Consider the following 25840-nt stretch of genomic DNA (forward strand, 5'->3'; position numbering starts at 1 on the left):
GAGGGTTGGGGAAGCTGTGGGGGATGGGGATGTTGGGTTATGGCCTCTCCCAACACATTCGCTTTCTCTCTCCTGCAGCAGAAGGATGTGGTCTTGTCCTGGGGGATGGTGGCTCCAGGGAGTTCCAGATTTCTCCATTCTCGCTCGTCCCCTGCAGGATCTAAGCTGTATTATAAGTGCATGACATATTATTGGCTTTTCGCAACTATTGGGATAAATGCTATATGTGTAATGTTAAAATAGTCTTTTCTGTATGAATATACGGTTCTTTTCTTCTAATAGCCAAAGTTAGACATAAGTTTTTAGAGGTAATGTGCTGAAACTACCTGCCTAGTTGAGATAACAGCCCGTGAACTGTGATGGGACCCTGCAGCTGACATGACAATTATCAACACTCCCTGGCTGCAAAAGGCCAGGACCAGCACCCAAATTAAAAGATGATAAGAAGAGGATTAAAACCACAAGCCACGAAACACGCACGGTCTATAAAGGTGGACCCAAGGAGTGGCCATGCTAAACAGTTCCCAGAAATATTTTACTGTGTAAGACGGACTATGAATATGCAACAGGTTGATGTATTGTGAAACTATTTAAAGGGGCGTTCCCAAAGCAACTGTGTGCTCCTGGCAGCTTGCCAAGCACCCGGCCGTTTTAACCCTTTGCTTTATGTGTCTCCTATTGTCTTATTAAACCTTTTAAATTTTACCAGGACAGCGAAAAGTATTTTTCATAGAAGCCCCTGGGGGTACTGGGAGCACTGGGAGCACTGGGAGCACTGGAACAGAGAGCTGTGAGCAGCCCCGCATGGGACTCCCCACTCGTGGCCACCTCTGGGGCAGGGTGGGCAACCACGGGATCCTGGGTGGGGGGAGGACAAACAGGTGGTGCCCTCGGGCAGGAACCTCCAGTGTCCCCCATTGTCCCCAGTGCCACCCAGTGTCCCCAGTGCCACCCAGTGTTCCCAGTGTCACAGCACATTCTCATTGCTGTCACTGGGGTTCCACTGTCACCCGTGGGGTGCCGGCAGCTCCTCATGGTTATCTGGGGAGGTGATGGGGGGTTATCCTGGTTTAAAGGGACAGTATTGCCAGGAAAAGGAAATTCAGGAACTCTCAGGCAAAACGGTATGGGTTTGGAATAACAGTTCTTTACTGATATATTTACAAGACAAACAAAAACAGCATCAGCTATATGAAAGAAAAAAAACAGTGACAGAACAGAACGGAATTCAGTCTCAGTCCCTTTTTCCAGTCACAGATGCCCCTCCTCGTCCGCACAGTCCCGATGGAGCAGGGCAGGGCAGCCTCCCAGTTGCAACTGCTGCAGGAGCAGGAGAGCGAGGCGGCAGTGCCATCCGAGGTGGGAGAAGGGTGAAGAAAACACTCTGCTCACCGTGGGCGTCCCAGTTCTCAGAAGCAGGAAGCTTTAGTAGTCCGAGTCCAGGAGCCTGATCCCACCACGGAGAAAGCGACCTCTCTCCTCGAGTTCGGCCGGCGAGCTGTGAGTGTCCCCCCATGCGCCAAAGGCCAAAAGCAACACCCCAGCTTCTGCAATCAAGAAAGCAGGACCTGCCCAGCCATCCCTTTGTCTTGAGCACTTAACGGCTAAAAGGGGAGCCAGCCCAGCCAGTTTAACATAATAATGGGAAAAATTTCTAAACCTCCCCCAGCCTACAACAGGGGATCACTGTGAAAGACTCCGGGGTTGGGACCTGGGTGGGGGTGACACCCGTGGGTGATGTGTCCCTGTCTCCCCCTGTACTCAGCCCCTGCCCGCTCAGTGCCCAGAACGTGGGGGTCCAGCACTGCCTCCTCCTCTGGGGGGCGTCCTGTGGGGATGAGAGGGGGTCTGGGTGGTGTCTGCAGAGGGTAAAATGGGGACTCAGACCTGGAACCCTCCACTCACCTGTCCTGGGGCTTTGTGGTGGCTGCAAGGTAAAGGGGAGGGGGCGACCATGGGGACCCCGGGACCCCTGAACCTTCCTGGGACCTTGGCAGCTCCAAGCACCCACGGGTCTCCCAAATCCCCACTGGAGATCCAGTTCCCACCGCACCCCTGATTTACCCCAGACTCTCCAAGAACCCCTGAACCCCCCAGAACTTCACCTCTGCAGTGTCCCCAGCACCCCCGGTGTCCACAACCATCTGAGCAAAAAACCTCAAATCTGGGGCACATCCCACACTCCCACAGGACCCAAATAAATCCCTCAACATTCCTGCTTGGCCCTCCAAGAGCTCCCCAAATCCTCCACGATTTCCCAGTGCTACGCCTAATGTTCCTCAAAGCACACCCAGGAATTCCCCTGGAGCCCAACCAAGACCCTCCAAACTTCCCCCACACCTCCCAGGACCCCCAGCCGAGGTCAATATGGCCTCAGTTTCCCCCAGCCCTGGGTGCTGCCCCATCTCTGCCCCCACTCTGGGGGCTTCCCCTCCCTCCAGTGCCTCCCCCTTTCCCGAGTGTCACAACTTTTGCTGTAGATTGCCATAGATGTCACTGGGTTCCCAAGGTTGCCCTTGTGGCCCCCGCAGCTCCATGTAGGTGGCCTGAGGATCCTCCAGCAAGGGGGCCCTGTGGGAATAAGAGGGTGAGTGGGAAGGGATGGGAGGTCCTGGGGGTTTGGGGAAAACCCAAATCATGGTCAGAACCTGCACTCACCTTTCCTGGTGCTTCCTGACAGCTGCAAAGGAAAACTGGAGGGGTGACTTGGATTCCCCATCCTCCCTCGGCAATCCTGAACGACCACCAGAGCCTCAATTCCCTCCAGGTCCCCCCAGTATCCCTGATGCCCCCAGAAACCCTGAACCACCCCACTTCCCCAGCCCATGAACCCCCAGAACCCCAAGCCTAGCAGGGAGGGGCACCCCCTGCATTCCCCAAAAAGCCCTGAGACAACCCCCAACATCCCTGCACGACCCTTCAGCACCTCCCAGACACCCCAGGGCCCTGAGCCAAGGTCACTGGGGGCTGAACCCCTCCCGAGTCAGGGTTGTAGGTGCCACCCCCCTTCTCTGGGGGCCTTCCCACCACTCTCCAGGACCCCATCCCCCATTGTCACCCACCCATGTGGTGCCACCAATGAAAGACCACAATGATACCCATGAGCAGGACCAGGAACAGCAGGGACCCAGCGACCACTGCAGGCACTGCAGGAAATAGAGGGGGACACATTGGGGTCACCGGGGTCACCCCAGAGGTTCTGCAATCCCAGAGACCTCATGAGTTCCCCTCCTGTGCCCTGTTCCATTGGTGTCACTTCCAGGGACAGAGTGGGGGTCACCCTGGGTCATCTGTGATCCGGAGATCTCAGACCCACATGGGAACCCCGTGTGACCCCACCTGTGTTCCAGAGGTGTCCAGTGGTTCCCTGTGGTGTCACCTCCAGGGCCAGCTCTGGGCTGAGTGCCCGGAACACGCGGTGCCCGTCCTGTCCCAGCTGGTTGGTGGCCACGCACTGGTAGGTGCCCAAATGTCCCACATGGATCACCCCAAGCTCCAGGAGGGGACCCTGGGCCACCTGGTGCCCGTTGTGCAGCCAGGTGAAGGTGACAGGGGCTGAGCCCACCTGCACCGAGCAGCGCAGGGTCACGGAATCACCTGGGTGCACCTGGAGTGCCGGGGGACCGGGGGTGATGGTGGCATTGGCCACGGGCACTGCGGGGACACAGACAGGGCTGAGGCCAGGGGGAGGGGCTGGCATCCACTGTGGGGGGATCACGGAGTCTGCATGGTAGCACCTGAAGACAGAGGGTCTCCTTCACCCAGGACAGTGACTCCATGGTGCTGGGGGGCATCGTGTGCTATGGGATGAGGGCATGTGATGGATGAGAGATGGGGGATGAGGATGGGGTGAGGATGAGGGGAGGATGGGATGAGGGATGCTGTGTCCAAGGGCGGGGATGGCCGTTACCTGGTGGGAGTCACAGAATGGCATGGGTGGGATGGGATGGACGCTATGAGGCACATCAATGGGGGCATCACCCCAGTGCCAAGGGTCTCAGTGCGCTGGCAAGGCCACACTCAGCAGGGTGAATGTGACCTGATGTGCAGTGGGGGAGGTGACAGCTGGGTTAGGGATGCATGGCTTGGATGTCCTGGCTGGGGATAGCTGAAACCAGATGGGCCCAGTTGTACTGGTCTGTGACACCCAGTGGTGGGGGCTGTGAACTGGGCTGGGGATGGTGTGGGGGGATGAGGTGGAATGGGAGTGTGTGGAATTGGGGATGCTGTGGGTGGGGTCACCCTCAGTCCAAGGGTCCCACTCACCCAGGACAGTGACATTCAGGGGGACACTCTCGGCCACGCTGTCCCTGTCGCTGACCCGGCACTGGTAGTGGCCGCTGTCATCGTCCCCAATGTGCTGCAGCTCCAGGTGGGGACTGGTTTCCAGCGGTGCCCCCAAGCCCTCCCTGGACCCGGAGAAGGATAGGGGGCCTGTCCCCATTGCCACCGTGCAGCTCAGCTCCAGGCTGTCCTCCAGTGCCACCTGTCCCCTGCGGGGCTGCACCGACAGGGACACCCCTGAGATCAGGACCCCTGCGAGGGGACACAGGAGGGATTGGGGACATGGGAGAAGTGGGGGACACCAGGGAGCAGTGAGGGACTCAGGGATGTGGAGGATCAGAAGGGGATGGGGGGATCCCAGTGAGGAACAAGGGGTCACAGAAATCGGAGGAGGCTCGGAAAGGGGTGGAAAGAACTAAGGGACAGATCAGAGGTTCAGGGAGGAGACCCATGGAGAGGGCTGAAGAGAACCACAGGGCAGATTTTGGGGAACCAGATAGGGATGGTGGGATCTGTGGACAATGTAAGGACCTCAGAGAGGGAGAGGTACATTCAGGGAGTGGTAAGGAAACCTGGGAGGGCTGTGGGGGCTCCCCGTGCCCATCCCCGCACTCACTGTGCACCGTGACGCCGAGCCGGGCGCTGCTCTTCTGCACGGACCCCCCCCTCGGAGCGCACCTCGCAGCTGTAACTCCCCGAGTGAGAGACCCCCACGGCGGGCACCAGGAGCTGCGGGGACCCCTGCGGGCCCCCCACCAACTGCCCGTCCTGGTAGAAGCGGTACAGGCGGGGGGCTGGGGGCCGCAGGGGGCTGGGGGTGCTGAGGCAGCTGAGATTGAGGGGGGACCCCTCGGGGAGCTCAGGGGAACCCTCCAGCACCGGGACCATGAAGAGCTCTGGGGAGGAGATGGGGGAGGGGAATTGTGACTCCAAATCTCTGGGGAGGGGCTGTGGGGGTGTCGGGGTGGCGGCTGTGGTGTGCTCACCCTGCACTGTCACTGTCTCTGGCACTGCTACCGAATAGAACGGGAATAGGAATACCCGCAGGCCCCTGCAGTGGTAGCGGCAGCTGTGGTTTAGCTGCAGAGGAGGCAGAGACCTATCGCGGAGCGTCTGCAATTCCTTCCCATCGCGGTAGAAGGACACCCATCTGACCGGCTGGTTTCGCGGGCCGCAGCAGCGCAGTGTCACCGTGTCCGCCTCCAGCAGTGTCGGAGCCGGCACCTGCAGCACCAGTGTATCTGGGGGACAGGGGGGACCTGTCACACCTGATGTCACCGCGACAACACGGCTGGGTCACACCAGGGGTCCTCAATTCCAGAACGGGGGTCTCCCCACATTGGGATGATCTGGGATGTCCCCAGAGCAGGGGACAGGCTCTGGTCACACCAGCGGGTGACCCAGGGAGCTGAGCCAACCCTGAGCCCTGGGATGCCAGGGTGGGGACACCCAAACACCCCTCACCATTTGGGACTGTCACGGGGGGGCTGAGCCCACTGCCGGGTCTCTCAAACTGGTAGGTGCCACTCTGGATGACTGTGAAGCTGTCCTGTCCCTTCTGCCCCCAGCACCGCCCGTCCTTGTACCAGGTGGTGGCACCGGCGGTCCCCGAGCCCTGGCAGGTCAGTGTCACCCAGTCCCACAGCATCACCGGCATCCAGGGGGGCTCCACCAGGAGCTGAGGGGTCTAGGCACCTGCGGGTGACAGGGGACACCAACCTGCCAGGGCCACCACGTGGCTGGGGACAGCGGGGCAGGGACATGGCATCCCCCGAGGACTCACCAGCGAGGCCGAGGGTCTGGGCTGGAAGGGAGAAGGGACAGGGTTGGGTGGGGGTGGCACTGCAGGGACAGCAGTACTGGGACACAGATTGTGGTGTCTGTCCTCAAACTGCCCTTCTATGGTCCAGACCCCTTGGGGACAGGGACACCTTGGCTACCCCATAGTCAGGCAAGACATGAGGGCACTGTGGACACCCCAGAACTGGGGACGCCACGGCCACCTTGTGCTGGCACAGGTCACCAGGTCCATAATGCCTCCCCAAATCCTGGTCCCACCATTATTGTCCACATGTTCCCTGTCCCCACATTCCTGTCCCCAAATCGCTGTCCTCACATTCCACTTCCCCTGTTCCTGTCCCCATGGCCACCCCACGACCCTGGTCACACTGGGGTCCATTCCCATGCCCTGCCTCTGCTGGCCTTGGGGACCTAGGGGGACCCTGCAGCCCCCCTGTGCCCCCTCCCCACCACTCTCTGCCTCACCAGGGCCCATCCCCGGGGCGTCAGGCCCCGTGCCCGGGGCACTCACCCCACAGGAGCAGCGCCACCTTCCCGGCCATCCCGCTGTCCCTGGCCATGGGCACTGGCTGTCACTCGCTGCTGGGGCCACCTGTCCCCTGCCTGGTGGTCTTTGGAGAAAGGGGAAGGAAGAGAGGTCAGAACTTGTCCCCACGTGTTGGTGGTCCTTGGTGGGGGCAGGATGACCACAAGTCTGGGGACAGGCTGTGGGCAGGTTGGGGACAGGCTGGGGACAATTCTGGGTGGTAGAGGTTGGGACATGGAGTTCCCAGGAGTGGAGGGCTCAGAGGGTCTGGGGAGCCTGGGATGGAGTCCATGGGAAAGAGGGGTCCTGAGGAGGGGGAGTCACCAGTGCTGGGGAGGACTCAGGGGATCCCCAGGGTCTCCCCAATGTTTGGAGTCCCTCGGAATCTGTCTGGGGTGACACACAGCCACCAACACATTGGGTGGGTTTTGCTGGGTCACCCCAAAATCTGAGGCACCCAGAGAAGGAGCTGTAACCCACGGGCCTGCCCAGCCACTGCCCATGCCTGGCACCCCCATTCCCCTGAGAATCCAAACATGGGACCCCCATTCCTTCTGCCCCCCCCTCTCTGGGACCCCCAACCCAGGACTGCCATTTCCCAGGATCTCCATGGCCCATGTCCCCATTCCCAAGGAACCTCTCCCCCAAATTCCATCCCATACAATCCCACTTCCCCCAGAACTTTAATTCCCACATGACCCTCCATACCCACAGGACCCACATTCCTCGGACACCCATCAATGACCCAAAATCCCTGGAGACCCCATTGCCCTGGGACTTCCGTCCTTTATCCCCCCTGCCTTGGTGATTCAATTTTCTCAGGACTCCCCTATCCCCTGGACTTCATGTCTGACTCCTCAAACCCTCTGAGCCCCCCCACTCCTGGAAACTCCATGTTCCCCTTTGTTCCACCCAGAATTGTCCCCACCCTGCCCACAGCCTGACCCCAGCCTGTCCTCACCCTGCCCCCACCAAGGACCACCAACACATGGGAAACAAGAACTGAGCTCGCTTCCTTCCCCTTTATCCGAAGAACCGCCAACCAGGGGACAGGTGGCCCCAGCAGCGAGTGACAGCCAGTGCCCATGGCCAGGGACAGCGGGATGGCCGGGAAGGTGGCGCTGCTCCTGTGGGGTGAGTGCCCTGAGCACGGGCCTGACGCCCTGGGGATGGGTCCCGGTGAGGCAGAGAGCAGAGGGGAGGGGGTACAGGGGGGCTGCGGGGTCCCCTGAGGTCCCCAAGGCCAGCAGAGCCAGGGCATGGGCACAGACCCCAGTGTCACCAGAGACATGGGGTGGCCCGGGGGACAGGAACAGGGGAACTGGGATGTGGAGACGGGAAGAGGGGAAACAAGATGTGACACGGATGTGGCAGAAGGAACCTTGGGGCTGGGGCAGCTGTGGGGACAGGGGGACAGGGATGCAGGGACAGGGACAAGGGCCACGTGCCATGCCGATGGGGCATGGGGACAGGTGCCATGGGAATGGCATCACAAGAACAGGGCCATGGGGATGTGTCCATGAGGACAGGTGTTTAGGGCTGGGGACTGGTCCCCAGGTGCTACTGTCCCCACAGTGCCACCCCCACCCAACCCTGTCCCTTCTCCCTTCCAGCCCAGACCCTCGGCCTCGCTGGTGAGTCCTCGGGGGATGCCATGTCCCCGCCCCGCTGTCCCCATCCGCGTGGTGGCCCTGGCAGGCTGGTGTCCCCTTTCACCCGCAGGTGCCCAGACCCCCCAGCTCCTGGTGGAGCCCCCCTGGACGCCAGCGGTGCTGTGGGACTGGGTGACACTGACCTGCCAGGGTTCGGGGACCGCCGGTGTCACCTCCTGGTACAAGGACGGGCGGCGCTGGGGGCAGAAGGGACCCAAGAGCTTCACTGTCACCGAGAGTGGCACCTACACGTGTGAGAGTCCCGGGACCGGGCTCAGCCCTCACCTGACAGTCTCAGATGGTGAGGGGTGTTTGGGTGTCCCCACCTTGGCAACCGCGGCGTGACCAGAGCCTGTCCGTTGCTCTGGGGACATCCCAGAGCATCCCAGCGTGAGGGGAACCCCGTGCTGCAACTGGGGACCCCTGGTGTTACCCAGTGGGGGGTGCAGGCAACATCGGACGTGACAGGTCCACCCTGCCCCCTAGACTGGCTATTGCTGCAGGTGCTGGTGTGGGCGCTGCTGGAGAGGGACACGGTGACACTGCGTTGCCGGGTGTGCGTGCACAATTTGGTCACCTCGGTGTCCTTCTACTGCGATGCGCAGCAAGTGGGGACTCTCCACCGTGGGACCGAGCTGTCCCTGTCCCCTCTGCAGCTGAACCACAGCGGCCACTACCGCTGCAGGGACTTGGTGGTGTTCTGGGGATGGGAGCAGTTGGCGTCAGTGGCAGTGACAGTGCAGGGTGAACACCCCACAGCCGCCACCCCGACACCCCCACAGCCCCTCCCCAGAGATTTAGAGTCACAATTCCCCTCCCCATCTCCTCCCCAGAGCTCTTCACGGTGCCGGTGCTGTAGGGTCCCCCCGAGCTCCCCGAGGGGTCCCCACTCAATCTCAGCTGCCTCAGCACCCCCAGCCCCCTGCGGCCCCCAGCCCCCCTCCTGTACCGCTTCTACCGGGACGGGCAGTTGGTGGGAGGCCCGCAGGGGTCCCCGCAGCTCCTGGTGCCTGCTGTGGGGGTCTCCCACTCGGGGAATTACAGCTGCCAGGTGCGCTTCGAGGGGGGGACCATGCGGAAGAGCAGCGCCTGGCTCGGCATCACGGTGCGCAGTGAGTGCGGGGATGGGCACGGGGAGCCCCCACAGCCCTCCCAGGTCTCCCGTCCCTGCTCAACCCCCTGCATGTGGCCCTGCCTTCCCAGCTCTATCCCCGGGTTCCCATCACCCTCCCTGGTGCCTGCAGCCCTCATCCCTCCCTGGATGCACCTCCCACTTTCTGATTTCCCTCCACTGTCCACAGGTCCCATCACCCCTGCCTCGGTCCCCAGAATCTTCCCTGTCGTTCCCTTCAACCCTTACCATGTGACCACTCTCTGAATCTCCAATCCTTCCCTGTGTTCTTTCCACCTATTCCATTCCATCTCCATCTCTGCACCCCCTCCTTCCTCACTGGGATTCCCCCCCAGTCTCTAATTGTCCCCATCCCTGAGTCCCTCACTGCTCCCTGGTGTCCCCCACTCCTCCAATGTCCCCAATCCCTTCTGTGTCCCCCGCAGGGGTCCCGCCCTCGGGGGTGTCCCTGTCGGTGCAGCCCCCCAGGGGACAGGTGGCACTGGGGGACTGGAGCTGAGCTGTGCAGAGGCCATGGGGACAGGTCCTCTGTCCTTCTCCTGGCATCGGGGGGGCTTAGGGACACCACTAGACACCAGCCCCTGCCTGGAGCTGTGGCACACTGGGGACAATGACAGCGGCCGCAATTACGGTGCCAGGTCAGCGACAGGGGCCGCGTGGGCAAGAGCCCTGCATTGAACGTCACTGTCCTGGGTGTGTGGGACCCTCTGGCTGTGGGGTGACCCCATTCACAGAATCTCCATCCCACCCCACATGTGCCAGCCCTGTCTGTGTCCCCGCAGTGCCCGTGGCCAATGCCACCATCACCCCCGGTCCCCTGGCACTCCAGGTGCGCCCAGGTGACCCTGTGACCCTGCGCTTCTTGGTGCAGGTGGGCTCATCCCCTGTCACCTTCACCTGGCTGCACAACGGGCACCAGGTGGCCCGGGGTCCCCTCCTGGAGCTTGGGGCCATCCATGTGGGACATTCGGGCACCTACCTGTGCGTGGCCACCAACCAGCTGGGACAGGAGGGACACCGCGTGTTCCGGGCACTCAGCCCAGAGCTGGCCCTGGAGGTGACACCACAGGGAACCACTGGACACCTCTGGAACACAGGTGGGGTCACAAGGGGTTCCCACGTGAGTCTGAGATCCCCGGATCACAGATGACCCAGGGTCACCCCCACTCTGTCCCTGGCAATGACATCAATGGAACAGGGCACAGGAGGGGAACTCATGAGGTAACTGGGATTGCAGAACCTCTGGGGTGACCCCGCTGACCCCAGTGTGTCCCCCTCTATTTCCTGCGGTGCCTACAGTGATCGTTGGGTCCCTGTTGGTCCTAGTCCTGCTCGTGGGTGTCATTGTGGCCTTTCGCTGTGGGCACCACAAGGGTGGGTGACAATGGGGGACAGGGATCCTGGTGAGTGGTGGGAAGGCCCCCAGAGAAGGGAGGGTGGCTGTTGCTTTGTGCCCGAGCCCCCCGAGAGGGAGGACAGGCACACCGTGATTCTTTTGACCAAAATGTCCCTTTATTCCTCTAAAAGTTCCTTTTATAACCTCCAAAATGTACAGTAATTTCACGAATACAAGCCGCAGCGAGAAGACTAAAATTTTGATGGAAACCCGGAAATGCGGCCAATATTCCGGTGCGGCTAATCTATTGACAAAAATGTGATATCTTCCCTTACCTAGTATCATGCTGGTCCAGTCCCGAGCCAAAACAGTCTGAAATCCATGGTTTCCCGTTGTTCCGACGATGAACCAATCAGAGAACAGCTTACTGTCTGCCTGTGGATGATGGCATTACTGGGGGACGAGGGGGTATTTAGCAGGATGAGTTCCCGCGCCTCGTTCTTTTTCGGTGTGCTCTGCCCTCAGCGTGTTCTCTTCTCAGCTCGTTCTCCCCTCGGCGACTTCTTCCCTCGGCATGGCTGCGGAGAAGAGAGTAGCGTACGATGCGGAGTTTAAATTGAAAGTGATCAGCTATGCAAAAGAACATGGGAACAGACCTGCAGCTAAAGCGTTCCACGTTAATGAATGCATGGTACGTAGGTGGAGACAGCAAGAGGACGAACTTCGTCTCGCAAGGAAGACAAAGAAAAGTTTCCGTCGCCGCAGAGCACAATGGCCAGAGCTGGAAGAAAGACTTTATCAGTGGATTTCTGAGCGAAGGGCAGCTGGCCGAAGTGTATCTACTGTTGCCATTCGGATACAAGCCAAAGCAATTGCAAAGCAATTGCATATAGAAGAATTTAAAGCAGGAGCGTCTTGGTGCTTCCGCTTTATGAAGCGACAGAAGCTCTCTGTCCGTACACGGACCACGGTATGTCAGTGGTTGCCGGCGGACTACAAAGAAAAGGTAGCCAGGTTCCGGAGTTACTGCAAAGACAAGATCTCTGAAAATAGTATACAGCCGCACTGTATTATAAACATGGACGAGGTACCCCTCACATTCGATATGCCGCTGACGAGGACCGTGGAGCACAGCGGAACACCGACGGTGCCGGTAAGAACCACGGGGAATGAAAAGACATCGTTTACGGTCGTCCTCGGCGTTTCGCTAGCTGGGCAGAAATTACGCCCCATGGTCATTTTTAAAAGAAAAACCCTCCCTAAAGACAGATTTCCAAAGGGAATAAAGGTTCATGTTAATTCAAAAGGCTGGATGGATGAGGACGCAATGCAGATTTGGCTAACGGAAGTTTACGGTGGCACATTGCATAGGTTCTTTAATCAGTTACCGGGACTGCTAATTTTGGATTCCATGCGTGCCCATACGACGGAAACCGTGAAAGAAATCGTGAGAATAAAGAAGACGGAGCTTGTTGCAATACCGGGTGGCTTGACCAAAGAACTGCAGCCGCTGGACATAGGTATTATTCGTTCCTTCAAGTCTAAAGTGCGATCTCTGTGGGAAGAGTGGATGTTGGAAGGCGAACACTCCTACACCAACACCGGGAGGCTGCACAGGGCAAGTTACGCTACAGTGTGCCAGTGGATACTGGATGCCTGGGGTAAAGTAACTACCCGAACTATCAGCCGAGGGTTCGCCAAAGCCGACATCATTCCTGGACTGACCAGCAATGCCATCGGGAGTACCGAAGGTGATAACTCTGATGGTGAAGGTGCCGGCGAAACCGCCTCACGTTCGCTGGATCCCACCATTGCCCAACTGCTGGTTTCCGATACGGAGGACGAAGACTTCGACGGTTTCACGGAAGATGAAGCCGCTGATGAAGCAGCTGATGAATGAAAAATGAAACTGTTTAAAAGTTTAATAAAAGTGTGATATTTTTCTGTATTTTTTTAAGTGTTTTCAGTTTTCTGCAGCTGCGCAGTTGGCCGCCCTTGTGCGGCTGCGCGGGTAGCTGGGCTCACGCGGAGGAGGGGGCGGGGTGGCTGAGCGGGCGGGGGCGGGGCGATGCTCACTGAGCTCACAGGACAGGCGCATTCGCGCCGATGCGTGTGGTAGGGAAAGAGCTGAGTTCGAGGACCTCAGCCACTCGCCCGAGGGGCTGAGCGGGTGGCCGTGCCGGCGCGGAGATGTGGCTCCGCTCGGTGCTTGGCTGCCCGCCCGCGTGGCTCAGGGGCTGTTTAAAGGCAACCCGGATCCGTTGGGAATGCTCGCAAAATGACCACACTATTGTTCCTGTCTTTTTCGGCTTGTAAATAAAACTTGCAGGGAACAGTGCCGCAGCTATCGTCTGTGTCTTTTTTCACTTGGAAACAATGTTTCCGAGGTCGGCAGTAAGCCAGTAAACCCTGGCAATACGCGATTGTGTTACTAAATGACGACTTTGTGAAAGTTCGCTGCGAACTAAAGTGCGGCTAATATTCCGGGTGCGGCTTATCTATTAACAAAGGCAACAATGTTGCCAACACACCAGCAGTGCGGCTTATATTCCGTGCGGCTTGTATTCGTGAATTTACTGTATCTCTTTTAGCTCCTGTGATTGGCCCAAAGTCTGACTGTCCATCCTCCTTTTTTCCAATTTTGGCTCCTTGCAGCTAGGCAGGGACCGTCGGACCAACCCCCTAACTTTTCTCGACTTTTCCCCTGGTGGGTTGTGTCCCACCAGTGTGCTTTTCCATATTTGGTACAGTATAAGTCAGCTTATACTGTGACAATTCCCGGTTTCTTTTGTATTAATTTGAAAAAAATTTTTGAAACTGCAAATATGCAGCTTGTTCTTTGTTATCTTACCTGCAAGGATCCTTTTGCATGCAAGATGACATTGACAGTGTATTTCAAATTTTGCCAAATTTAGTTTCCTTGAGTGTCAATGGATTTCCCATACCTGTGGCTGCAGTACTTATATTTAGGAGCAATTTGGTCTTTTAACCATAGAATTATAACTTAAAACATTTAACTTTAGAACTGTACAAAATTTCAACTTAGCAAAACTATTTATAAACAGGAAAATATTTTGTAGCTTTAAAACTGCAAAATTTCAACTTAGCAAAACAATTTGTAAACGGGAAAATATCTTGAAAACAAACAACTTTGTTATTTCAATGTCCTTCAACTCTGCAGTAGGAGATAAACTCAGTTTTGTGACAGGTGAACTGGGATCTGCTGTTGTGCTCTTTGTAGATTTTATACAACCCAGCTTTTCTTGCTCTGTGAAATCAGAGGGTCCTGGCGAGGTTCTGGTGTCTCTTCTTGTTGTTATCTTCACAAGCAAGTGTGGAAGATAAATCCTCCTTTTGATCATTGACGTGCTGAAATCTAAAGTGTCAGTTATCAGCAATTTCTGAGATATGTACTATTTCTGTTACTCATATTACAGGTTCAACTGCTTAGTAATTATAATGTTACAATTCAACATTAAACACGAACCATTCAGTTCAAAATCATTAACATTTTATAAGCAAAATACTATTTAACTAAAACCATTTCTAATAAGAACGTATATCTTTCTTTTATTCCTAACTCTCCTTTGTTTTATTTAACCAATAAACCTTTTAACTTAAGACTATTTCAATTAAGAACACAAATGTTTCCAATTCTCCTTTCTCCCCCTTTCTTTGTTTTTGAAATTAGAACAGAGAAAACATACATTTTGAATTACCTTAGTTTGGTGAAAGTAGTTGTTGATATTTTACAATCCAATTTTAGTGTTTAATATTGTTCAAGAATTTTCCTTTTAAGTGATAACTTAGGAGAATCTTTTCTGGATAAGATTCTTCATGTTTATCTCAAAGGAAAAGGTTTAGCTTTTGCAAGGCTAAATCAACTAGATCAAATTACTTGTTTTCAATTTTAACTCAGAAATATCTGAATTTTATAACTTTCTCCCTTTGTCAGTCAAATTCCAATCTGGCCACAATTGAAATAGACTGAGAAGGTTTTGATAGCAAACATTCTTTTGCTTAGCTAATATTCCAACCTGGCCAGGGCTGAAATACTAGACTAGGCAAAATTTTTTTTCTATTATATTTTAAAACCAAACCTTTACTAAATTTTTGAAAAGTGGTAAGAGGTAAGTATTTTAGAAAACCATGCAATTTTAATTTGACAATGAAATACTCCCCACCAAACTAATTCACATAATTTTGATTAATTAAACTTATAATGTTAAAAGAAGTAACATCCTAAAGTTTTCTGGATGGCTAATAATATATAATGCTAGTGCAATGTATACAAACAACATTAACAAACATTGTAGTGTAAACTTCAACATACACTTAAAAAATATTAACATGTATTTGCTGCATTGATAACACACCTTTTCAGCAACTGTAAGAGAACAAGTTAACAAGGCAAATATTAACTTAGTAAAGTTTGCAAAATATACAGGCTTTGACAAATTTAGATTTGAGATGGGTAAAGCAGCTGTTGAGCCTTCCTGAGGGTAAACATCGCTTGGATTAACGTCTTTAAGTTTTCCAGTTTTTATCTCCACTGTCTCAAGACATGAGGCAAGTAACATCCTGCTGCATATATTGAGAAGGTAGTTTATTCTCTGTCGCTGTGTTTTAGCTTTTCTATGTGTCTGGTGGTATCTTTTCAGATTGACTTGCTTGCTATTGTTTCTATAGAGCTTTATTTTGGTAATTCTTTATTTGCTGATTTTCACTTGGTGGGTATTTTTTAAGGGTTTTTCCCACATTCTAATTTGTGTAGGTGTTTGAGTCCCACCCCCTCCTTGAGATGGTGGCTTTTTGTGTGATTGGGGCTGTTTGGAAATGCTGCTTTCCCCTTTTATATCTATGTGTTTCTCCCCTCTATAGCTTAATGAAAGGTTAGTGTGTAAATATTTATATTTTACTAAACTAATTCACATAGAATTATGAAGTTTTTTCCATAGCTGAGGTGTAGACATCCAGGCATATTGATCTCCTTGACCTTAGCAAAGTCCTGAGCTAGGGGTGGAGGAAACACTTCTGCATTCGTATACTCCTTCATTGCTCTCGGCTTCCAGTTTCCCTGATCCTTAAGAAGCTGACCATTAATATGATATTTGGATCTGCATCCCTTAGTCTCATGTCCATATTTCCCACATGGGTCACAGGGTGAGTTAACATTACCCTGTCCCTGAACTTTGTTCTGTAAGGTTGATTTATAGGGACAGTTTGCCTTCACATGTCCTTGCTGTCCACAACTGAAGCACTGCACCCTTGGCCTTACTGCAGCTGCAAGAGAGTTAGCTAACAAATCCATGTTATATGATGCTGTTCCAACTTTAGCACATGCATTTATCATTTCTTCTAAGGATGGACTTTCCTTAGGCAATGTATTTATAATTTTTCTACATTCCTCACTTGCGCTGTCTCTCGCTAACTGCAACAGCAGATGATTCCTGGCATCATCATTATCTATCTGTTTTTCGATGGCATCCTGCAATCTCTCTATGAATTGCATGTATGATTCGTTAGGGCCTTGTTTTATGGTAGCATATCTCTGGGTTGGCACAGACATGTTAGTAACCTTATTCAAAGCTCTCATTCCAATTTCCTTTGCTTGGCTTAATATTGCTGAATTTAAACGTGCCTGAATTGGTCATCCATAGGGTAAACTCCCATTAACTGTGGGACCCCCATCCCATGGCATGGATCCTTTTGTGGGAGTCTTGAATTTTTGGCTCCTTGTTCCTCTGCATATGTTCTCCAGGCTGATTCAAACATCATAAACCGCACTGGGGTACAGATTAATTTTGCAATCTGTTTTATATCATAGGGTGTCAGTTCACTTGCAGTTGCAAATCTAAGCATATTTCTTACAGCAGGGGATCCTAACCCATGTTTAGCAGCTAGCTGGCATAGCTCTAGTATCTGCCAATTAATGGTACATATTTATCTGGGACAGTGAAACAGCACCCTGGGGGCCTCGCACTGCACCTCAAATACCCTGCATAGCTGGCCTGGGGTGCTGTTTCATGTAGAACAGAAAGATATTAGAGGCTCTTATCCCAGGGTTGATATACTGTTTTATTCTTAAGCTTCCATGTGGGCAGAGCGGGAGATGAGGATAAAGAGAGGAAGTCCACATGTGGGCTCAGGTTTTTCTATGGGTCAGGAAAGGGGAGGGGTCAGCCTTGGCTTCAGGCCAATCCCATCACAGGGGTCAGTCCATTGGTCTTGTAGGGGTTACAGGGTTAAAGGGATGTACCATTCTTAAAGCAGTAGGGTATTGGGTTACAACATCTCACCCTTTTTTTGTTTAAAAGAAGAGAGAAGATTATTCTGGATACAACTTAAGATCTTTCCCACCACTTGGGGTTAGTAGGGGCTTTAGATTGTTTCAGGGTTTTCATCTCTATGTGATTTACCATAGCGACAGAAGTCATGAGACCACTAATGGCCTTGAGAACCAAGTGACGAAGGATTCCAAATGCCAGTATTACAAGGAAAAGAATAACAAAGAGTAACAAAATAGTTTTGACTATTGAAGTCCACCACCCCGTGAATCCCCAGCCCTTGAACAGTTCGTTGAACCAGTCTTCAGATTCTTGCTTCACTTGTCTGATCAAGGTTTTCATGTCTCGGAGGGCAGCATGGACGTTAGGAGCTTTCGAGGTCAGGTTCATGCAGCAAAGTCCTTCAAATTCCTGGCACTCATGTCCATGTAGCAGCAGGAGAAAATCTATGGCAGCACGATTTTGTAGTGTGGCCTGCCTGGTAATTTGTTCGTCTTCTAGGAGGGAGCTGATGGCAGTGGATGTCAAATTTGCCTGTTTGACTACCCAACACTCTAGGTGGCCCAATTCACCCAGAGCCTTGGCTGCTGCTGCCCATGGAAGAAATAGGGATACAGCAACTCTTTTGGATTTGCCCCAATGGAAAATTTCAGAGTCACAATCTTTGTCCACATTGTCCGCACTTCTCTTTTGGATTTTATTTACTGATTTGTTTTTATGAGTCCAATCTTTAATTAAGGTTTCATTGGGTGCCAACAGGGACAACTGCCCAAAGGTACATGGTCCTCCTAAAAGCTTAGAGGGAATTCCTGCCCATGCCCGATCTCCACAAATCAAGAATAACCCCTTAGGGAGGCTTTTGGGACTTGTGAGAGATGGGGAGTTTGCTGCAAGGTGACTCAAAACCCCGCACCACTTTTTGGCTGTGAATTCCTCTCTATATTGTATTACATTGTGGAATTCTTTGGTGTCAGAAGGTTTTGGATAAATTACAAGCTGAATGCAGTATTGTGCCGGATAGGAACCTAACAGCTCTAATTCCTGAGGTTCCTGAGCTGCTTTTGGAAAACTGGGCAGCAGTTCCTCCATAGGGTTCTCTTCTGTTTGCTGCCTATTAGTTTTGTATACTGAAATTGTGTGCATCCCGGGAATTTCATTGTGCATCTCCATTGCAAAGCTGGCTGAATATTCTCCAGCTTTCAAGGGAACTCCTACCAGGCAGGTGGATATAGGATTTTCTGCTGCTGCCGAGGACAGGCATATGTTTTCCTGTTGGAGTGTCTTTGTCAAGGTCACCCAGACGTTTTGACGCAGCTGAGGGACAATCCATGCAGCTGCCTGACTGTTCAGTGTTAACAGGATGACAACTTGGATGGGGTTCATCACGAGTTGAGTGGAAGGGAGGTATTCTCTAAAAAGAAAACAAACATTTTAAAACATGTTAAAAGTCTCTGAGTCTGCCGGGAGGTCGTCTTCTGTGTCAGTTCTCTCTCCTCTCCGGCGGCGTCTTCTTTTCGAAGCAACTGTGACTTGCTTCTCTTCCTCTTCAGCTGGAGCTGGCTGTTTGGGGACATAAGGCTTCACCCATTTCTGGGGAATCCACTGAGGGCCTGAGGGAGTGGATACGCACGCATAACCACATCCCCAGGTAACAAGCTCATAGGGACCTTTGGTTTCCCAGGTTTCTGGATCCCTAATCAAAACTGGTGGATGCTGAGACAACTTGAACTGTTTGCCACTGTTAAAATGATGAACCACAGGAGGATTCATGTTTTCAAATGAGCAGTTCAAGAAATTGATAGTGAACAGGGCTTTACACAGCTTCTGCTGTGGAGACATCCACACAGTTGAACTGCTCTGTCTAGCCAGAACATGCTTGAGCATCTGATGTGCACGCTCAATCACAGCTTGGCCTGTGGGGGAGTGGGGGATGCCTGTCTTATGTTCCACTCCCCACTGCTGGACAAATTTCAGGAACTCCTTGGACACATACGCTAGGCCATTATCTGTTTTGATTTCCTTAGGGATCCCCAATACTGAAAAAGCTTGCACTAGGTGTTGTTTGGCATGCACAGCTCTTTCTCCTGCGTGGGCAGAGGCATAAACCGCACCTGAATATGTGTCAATGCTTACATGAACGTATTTGAGGCGACCAAAACTGGGAATGTGTGTGATGTCTGTCTGCCACACCTCACAGCTGCCAAGGCCTAGGGGGTTAACCCCTGCACCTAGCGATGGCATGGTCTGGAGCTGGCAGCTGGGACAGGTGGCCACAATGGCTCGAGCCTGACTCTGTGTTAGCTTGAACTGACGGATCAGACCCGGCACATTCTGATGGTATTGCTGGTGGCTCAGCTTTGCTTGTTGGAAGATGTCTGGGAGGCGTGCTTGTTCTGCTGGGGTGGCAAGGGAGTCTGCCTGACGATTCCCTTCTGCGATCTCACCTGGCAAATCGGTGTGTGACCTCACATGCATCACATAGAACGGATGTTCTCTATGAGAAATTAGATAGATTATTTTGACAGCAACCTGAAAAGTTGCTCATTGTCAACCTCTTTGAGCACTGCCTGCTCGGCCCTGGACACTACTCCCGCTACATAAGCCGAGTCTGTTACCAAGTTGATTGGCTCTGAGAACTTCTCAAAAGCTCTTACCACTGCAGCCAGTTCAGCTACCTGAGGCGAACCCTCCACAAACTCAACATCAGCTTCCCAATGCTGAGTCTGAGGATTTCTCCAAGTCATCACCAACTTGTGGGAAGCCCCAGAAGCGTCTGTGAACACTGTGAGAGCTTTGAGTGGTCTCCGACTCCTCGCGAGGAATGAGGTGGAATTCCTCATTGAACAGCTTGTGAGATGGGGCATGGACTGATATTTGTCCACTGTAGCTGTCCAGAGACAACTGGAGACTGGCATTGCTCTGGAGCAAGTGCTCGAACATCTCCTTTGTCAGCCTCTCAGGAGAGTTCCTTCCCTCCTCGGAGAGTTTGACTGGAAGGTGAATACATGTGAAGTCACAACCTGCCAGCTCATACAGTCTCATCCTTGCCTTACGAATCAGTTGAGCTATGAGTTCTTGTGGCTTTGTGATGGTTTTGGATCTTTGGTGGGAGAGGAAGACCCACTCTATGATTAAGAGCGAATCTCTCTGCCCCTCGATCCACTGGAATATCAAACCGTGTAAGTGTGGTAGTTTTCCCAGAATTATGAATTTGAAAGGCAGTTCAGGCTTGTAGCGATGAGCCTGCCTCTCTGCTAGAGCTTTCTGTACCTTTTCGATTGCAGCTTTTGCCTCTGGGGTCAGTTCCCTGGGAGAAATCAGCTCTCTCTCCCCCTTCAATAAATTGAAAAGGGGCTCTAGGTCCTCATTAGTGAGGCCTAGCCAGGGCCTAACCCAATTCAAAGACCCACACAAGGAATGGAGATCTGCTAAGGTTTTTGGGTTACAATTAATGTCCAATTTCTGAGGAACAATGGTCCTTGCAGTGATTTCCAGGCCCAGGTACTTCCAAGATGGCATCCTTTGGACTTTATCCTCCTGCAATTGAAATCCAGCAGAGGTTAAAACCTTAACCACTAGGTCAAGCGTGTGTTGGAGTATAGAGTCATCGGGGGCACACACAAGCAAGTCATCTACATAATGTAGGATGATAGCTTCCTTTCTCTGAGCACGCACTGGGGACAGCAATGAGGCCACATACCACTGGCATATGAAAGGACTACACTTCATCCCTTGAGGGAGCACTTTCCAGTGGTAGCGCTTCATTGGGGCTTCTCTGTTGATGGTAGGAACAGAGAAGGCAAACCGTGGAGCATCTGCTGGGTGTAAAGGGATTTGAAAGAAACAGTCCTTAATATCTAAAACTGCCAATTTCCAATTTTGAGGGAGCATCGTTGGAGAGGGCATCCCTGGTTGAAGTGATCCCATGTCTGCTATAATTTTGTTTATTTCCCGGAGATCATGTAACAATCTCCATTTGTCCTTCCCTGGTTTCTTAATTACAAATACCGGGGAATTCCAAGGACTTGTAGTTTCTTCTATGTGTCCTTTTGCCAATTGCTCTGCTACAAGTTCCTCCAGCGCCTTGAGTTTTTCTTTACTCAACGACCACTGAGTTGTCCAGATTGGAGAATCATCTAACCATGTCAGTTTGTGGGCAGGGCGCTCCTCAGTGGCCGCCTTTAAAAATCCTGAGAACTTTTGGGGATTACCATTTTCATTCCCCACTGAGACATGGTATCTCTTCCCCATAGGGGGCACTTATAGTCTGTAACAAGCGGACGGACACTAGCTATTTTTCCATCCGGCCCCTCAATTTGCACAATGCTTTTTGATATTTTAGCCAATTTGATTCCTCCTATACCTTGGATTTTGCCTGCCACGAGTCGTAATTCCCATTGTGACGGCCACATCCTTTCGGGTATGATCGTCACATCTGCCCCTGTGTCCAGCACCCCCTCCACATGGAGATAGTCTGAACCATGGGTCAGATTGCATGCCACAGAGGGTTCTTCCTCACCCACCACCTCTGCCCAATAGACTTCAGGTGATTTTCCTTCTGCTGTGATTTCCTTTGGAACAGGGATGGCCTGGGCAAGGATTTGCCCCTTGTTCAGGTAATAAGGTGGTTGTGAGCAGCGTGCTAAGAGAACGAAACCTGAGACATTTTCCTTCTTGGACAATGGAAGTAATTCCATCTCCAAGGGTGTGTGTGCTGTGTCCCCCATAACTAAATACTCACAGCGCAGTTCCAAATGCAACAGCGTCAGGTCCAGTGAAGTGCTAGACAGATCCACTGTAATTGCTGTCCACTCTGTTGACATAAAACAAACACCTTTAGTGGTCTTAAGATTGAGACGACCAAAACGCGTCCAACCCTTGCTAATTGAATATTTAACATTAACGCTATCATTAATCCCCACACCATTTGTCCCATCCTCCCCCTTAGTTTTAAAGAGAGAGGTTTTTTCCCGTGTGGAACCCGCAGTATTTATATCTTTGCGCGTTATGGTATTTATGGCGGGTACGCGCTGTACACCTAGTTTTTTTGTTTGTTGGTCTTCTTCTGTTTCTGGTTGTGTGGGCAATCCCTTGCATAGTGTCCTGTTTTCTTGCACTGGAAGCAGGTGATATGCTGCAGCTGTTGTGGTGGTACCGGTTGCTTCCTTGGTCCTGGTGTCATAGCTGCTGCAGATCGTGAATATGCTGGTCCTGGATTCCTCTCTGGTGCACTGAACAGTTCTGCTTTTCTGGTGCAGGCTTCTATCATCTGTGCTAAGCTAGGTGGTGGGTCGAGGGGAAGACTAAGTATGACCCTGTGACATGATTCATTAGCGTTTTTCTGAGCCATCTCCTTCAATAGCTCTGCCTGCACCTTTGGGTCCGAGACTTGTCTCTCCACCTGTGCACGGAGGCGATCCAGAAACTGCAAGAAACTTTCTGATGGAAACTGTTTAATATTAACATAACTACCTGTAACTTCAGCAGTAGGTAATTGATGGAAAGCTTTTTCTGCTGCTAGAGAGATCTTATCCAAAACAAATTTAGTTAATAAACGTGCCTGTTTATCAGGGTTTTCAAATTCTCCCTCACCTAAGAGGAGTTCCTGTGTAATATCATTATTATCCTCATCTTTTGCACTTTCTGGGCTTTGTTGTAGTTCCTGCAAAAGTACTCTTAAAGATCTTTTCCAAAAGCTTTCCCACAATTCGAATTCCGAAGCTGAAAGTAAACATCTGAATAAATCCTTAATATCATTAGGTACCATCTCATTAGAACTAAATGTTGCTCTTAAAAATCCTTTAAACATTTCACTGTGTCTGCCAAATTCTCTTTGAACCTTACAAATTTCCTTTTTATCTTGGTATGGTAGCGGCTGATATGTTCTCCTGCCATTTCTCCTACCCATATAAATGACAGGAGCCACAGACGGTATCTGGGTTTCCAGATTCGGGGTTTTAGGGATGGGCTCTATTCCTCCCTCTGCTCTGGGCTGTGTTATCTATTGATTATGTGCCTCTACAGAGACAGTGTCCTGAGCGATGGGCGGTGCTGAGGCCCTTATCTCAAAGGGAGGTTGTGTAGAACTTGTAGAATCAGTTCTCCCACACCCACCCCCACCCCCCTCTGTGCTAACCTGATAGCTTGGGGGAGGGGAACAGTCCTGAATACCCAGAGGCGAGGATGAGTTTGGGGAGGGGTCTGAGGGTGTTAGCAGGGGAGAAGGAGTATTATGGGAAGAAGAAGAGTTTAATGCCATGTGGCTGGAGCCATTTTGGGGTTTGCTTTCAGCCTCAGTAGTAAAAGACACATGGCTGTCAGCCTGAGTTAGAGAGACAGAGGAGTCAGATTTCTTAGGTGAAGAGGGAGCATCACATGCAGAGGGACAGATACAAGAACTGGTTGCCTCTGAAGCAGTTTGCTGTGGCTGGCTGTTATTTTCTGTTTGAAGTAACAGTTTTCTAATTTGTAAAAATATTGGGATGAACATTAAGGCTTTTTTATCCCCATTTTCGACTTTTAAAGTTAATAAATCTCCAATTTCATTCCAAAATAAAACCGAATTCATATCTGCCAAATTAAGGTCTGATTTTTCTACAGACAGCCACCTAGCAAACCTATCTAGTTCTCTGTTAGTAATAATTACATTTGCAATTTTTAAAAGTTCTGTAATTTGTGAAGCCACGCTCTGTTGCAAAGTAGATTGCTGTGTACCCGTATTTTTCACAGCAATTTACTCTAATATCTCATTACAAAGCACAGTTAAAACACAGCAAGAGAAGGGTGCTAGCTGCCGGCAAAACTGGCACCTCCCCCCACAGAGAATCACAGGTTGCAGCAAAAACGGCGCCTCTCTTTGAAATCAGCTGTCTGGTGTGATACTGTACACACGGCAGAAACTGTTTCAAGGCGGCCTTGCTACCCCCACCAGCGTCTCCGGCTGCATACAGCTCCAAAAACCCCAGGGAGGACGCTGTGCAGCCCAGCTCCCCGCACCTCGATGTTACAGAAAAAGCACCTCAAAATCCCCCTCCCCACGGAGGAAAATTTATACTTACCACTCTCTGTGAAGTACCAAGGAGCTGAAGAACTGTACTTTGTAATCTGTTCCGAACCGACCACCCTATGGGCTGGATGATTTACTGGTTTTGTCCCCTTAAGCTAGACCCGCTAAAAAGCAAGTTTCGCCCGCAGGGTAGTTGGGCTTCCCGTCGGCATTTTAACCCTCTAAGGGCACAGCCTCTCACGTGGATTTTAATTTAAAAAAACCACGGCTGGGCGCTAACTGAAACAGCACCCTGGGGGCCTCGCACTGCACCTCAAATATCCTGCAGAGCTGGCCTGGGGTGCTGTTTCATGTAGAACAGAAAGATATTAGAGGCTCTTATCCCAGGGTTGATATACTGTTTTATTCTTAAGCTTCCATGTGGGCAGAGTGGGAGATGAGGATAAAGAGAGGAAGTCCACACGTGGGCTCAGGTTTTTCTATGGGTCAGGAAAGGGGAGGGGTCAGCCTTGGCTTCAGGCCAATCCCATCGCAGGGGTCAATCCATTGGTCTTGCAGGGGTTACAGGGTTAAAGGGATGTACCATTCTTAAAGCAGTAGGGTATTGGGTTACAACAGGACAGTTCCATTTCCTCTCATTATTGGAAATGCCCTTATTGTTTCCCCCTTATTCTGCCATTCCTTCTTTATTGGTGAAGACGTAGGTATGGTTATTAATTCAGCCCCCTCCAAATCCCCAGATTCTAAAGCCTTTTGCTTTACCTTCATCCAGAAGACATCTGGGTCGAAGGAAGCAGTGATCTCCGAGTTGAACACCGATGGAGTTGGAGTTGTTGCTATCCTTGCAGTCGCCGGATGGTAGCGTATGTCCTTTTCCTGAATGTCCTTAGTGTTGTCCTGTGCTGTGGTTACAGCAGTATCGGAGCTGATCTTTGAGGCAGAACTTGAATTCGTAGCGCCAATGCTTCCACTTCCTGGTTCTCCTCCTGTCACTCCCAGTGTGACGTTATCATGGCGTGCCCTCTCCTGGCAGCCGGCCGGGGTTTCCATGGTGATCCGGGGCGGAGCCGTGCTGTCCTTCTCTGCCGACGACACCTCCTCCCAGGGCCGGGCTTGGGGAGAAACCGCGCCCCGCCAGGGCCGGGCTTGGGGCGAAACCGCGCCCCGCCAGGGGTGGCCCGGGGCCGGCACCATGCCCCACGAGGCAGGCAGGCTTTGTTGTTTTTCCCTGGTCGCCATGTGGCAATGCCATCTTGACGCCTTTCTTGGATCCCCTTTTTCCCTTCCTTTTCTTTTTGGCATAGTGCAAAACGCCCTCCTGCCTCCCTTTTATCCGCTGCTATGGTTTTACTGGTTTGCAGAGTCCCTTCTTGGGCGGCAGGCTGGTCTAAAGCTACTGGGATCATCTCCATTGTTCTGCTATTCCCCGGAGTTGTTTTGCACTGAGAAGGTATTTTTTTCTCTGTGCCGTTATGATAAACAGGTTTACCACTTTTTTCTATGCCTCCCTTTTTGCTCTGTACTTCAAAATCTATCTGTTTTATCAAATTTATAATTTTTCTCCATGGTTTTAATGATTTTACAGGTTTAAGATTACTTTTTAAAACTTCTTGCATAATTTCTTCCTTTTGATTCCAATAGCCCATATCTAATGCTATCTCTGTCGAAACTTTCTCACCTTTTTCTTCTGTCCATAATATTAAATCATTGACCGAATTTTCAGAAAACTCCACCTCCCCTTCTTCTAACAGTGAAGTCCATACCTTTACTACTTGGTTAGTGAAATAAAAAGACCAGGAGACCTGCTCCTTTGAAAA

The 25840-nt window shown here is 51.9% G+C and overlaps 1 protein-coding gene and 2 long non-coding RNA genes across 3 annotated transcripts; 2 read left to right on the forward strand and 1 right to left on the reverse strand.

Moving 5' to 3' along the window:
• The first annotated feature begins 7647 nt into the window (after positions 1-7647).
• LOC117008731 lies at positions 7648-8414 on the forward strand. The gene is made up of 3 exons (XR_004420350.1): positions 7648-7744; positions 8224-8244; positions 8333-8414. It is a non-coding gene; the product is annotated as an uncharacterized LOC117008731 (long non-coding RNA).
• Positions 8415-8487: 73 nt separating this feature from the next.
• Positions 8488-10566, forward strand: LOC117008614 (Fc receptor-like A; the record flags this gene model as incomplete). Its single annotated transcript, XM_033082589.1, has 4 exons — positions 8488-8563; positions 8749-8993; positions 9122-9563; positions 10129-10566. Coding segments are annotated over 4 exons (1179 nt in total), but the record flags the coding sequence as incomplete, so codon positions are not given.
• Positions 10567-13548: 2982 nt separating this feature from the next.
• LOC117008727 lies at positions 13549-25146 on the reverse strand. Its single transcript, XR_004420345.2, has 2 exons — positions 24786-25146; positions 13549-14106 (listed from the first exon to the last, which is right to left on the reverse strand). It is a non-coding gene; the product is annotated as an uncharacterized LOC117008727 (long non-coding RNA).
• Between the last annotated feature and the right edge of the window lie 694 nt (positions 25147-25840).

The sequence above is a fragment of the Catharus ustulatus genome, chromosome 30, assembly GCF_009819885.2.
Source record: "Catharus ustulatus isolate bCatUst1 chromosome 30, bCatUst1.pri.v2, whole genome shotgun sequence".
Classification (NCBI taxonomy): Eukaryota; Metazoa; Chordata; class Aves; order Passeriformes; family Turdidae; genus Catharus; species Catharus ustulatus.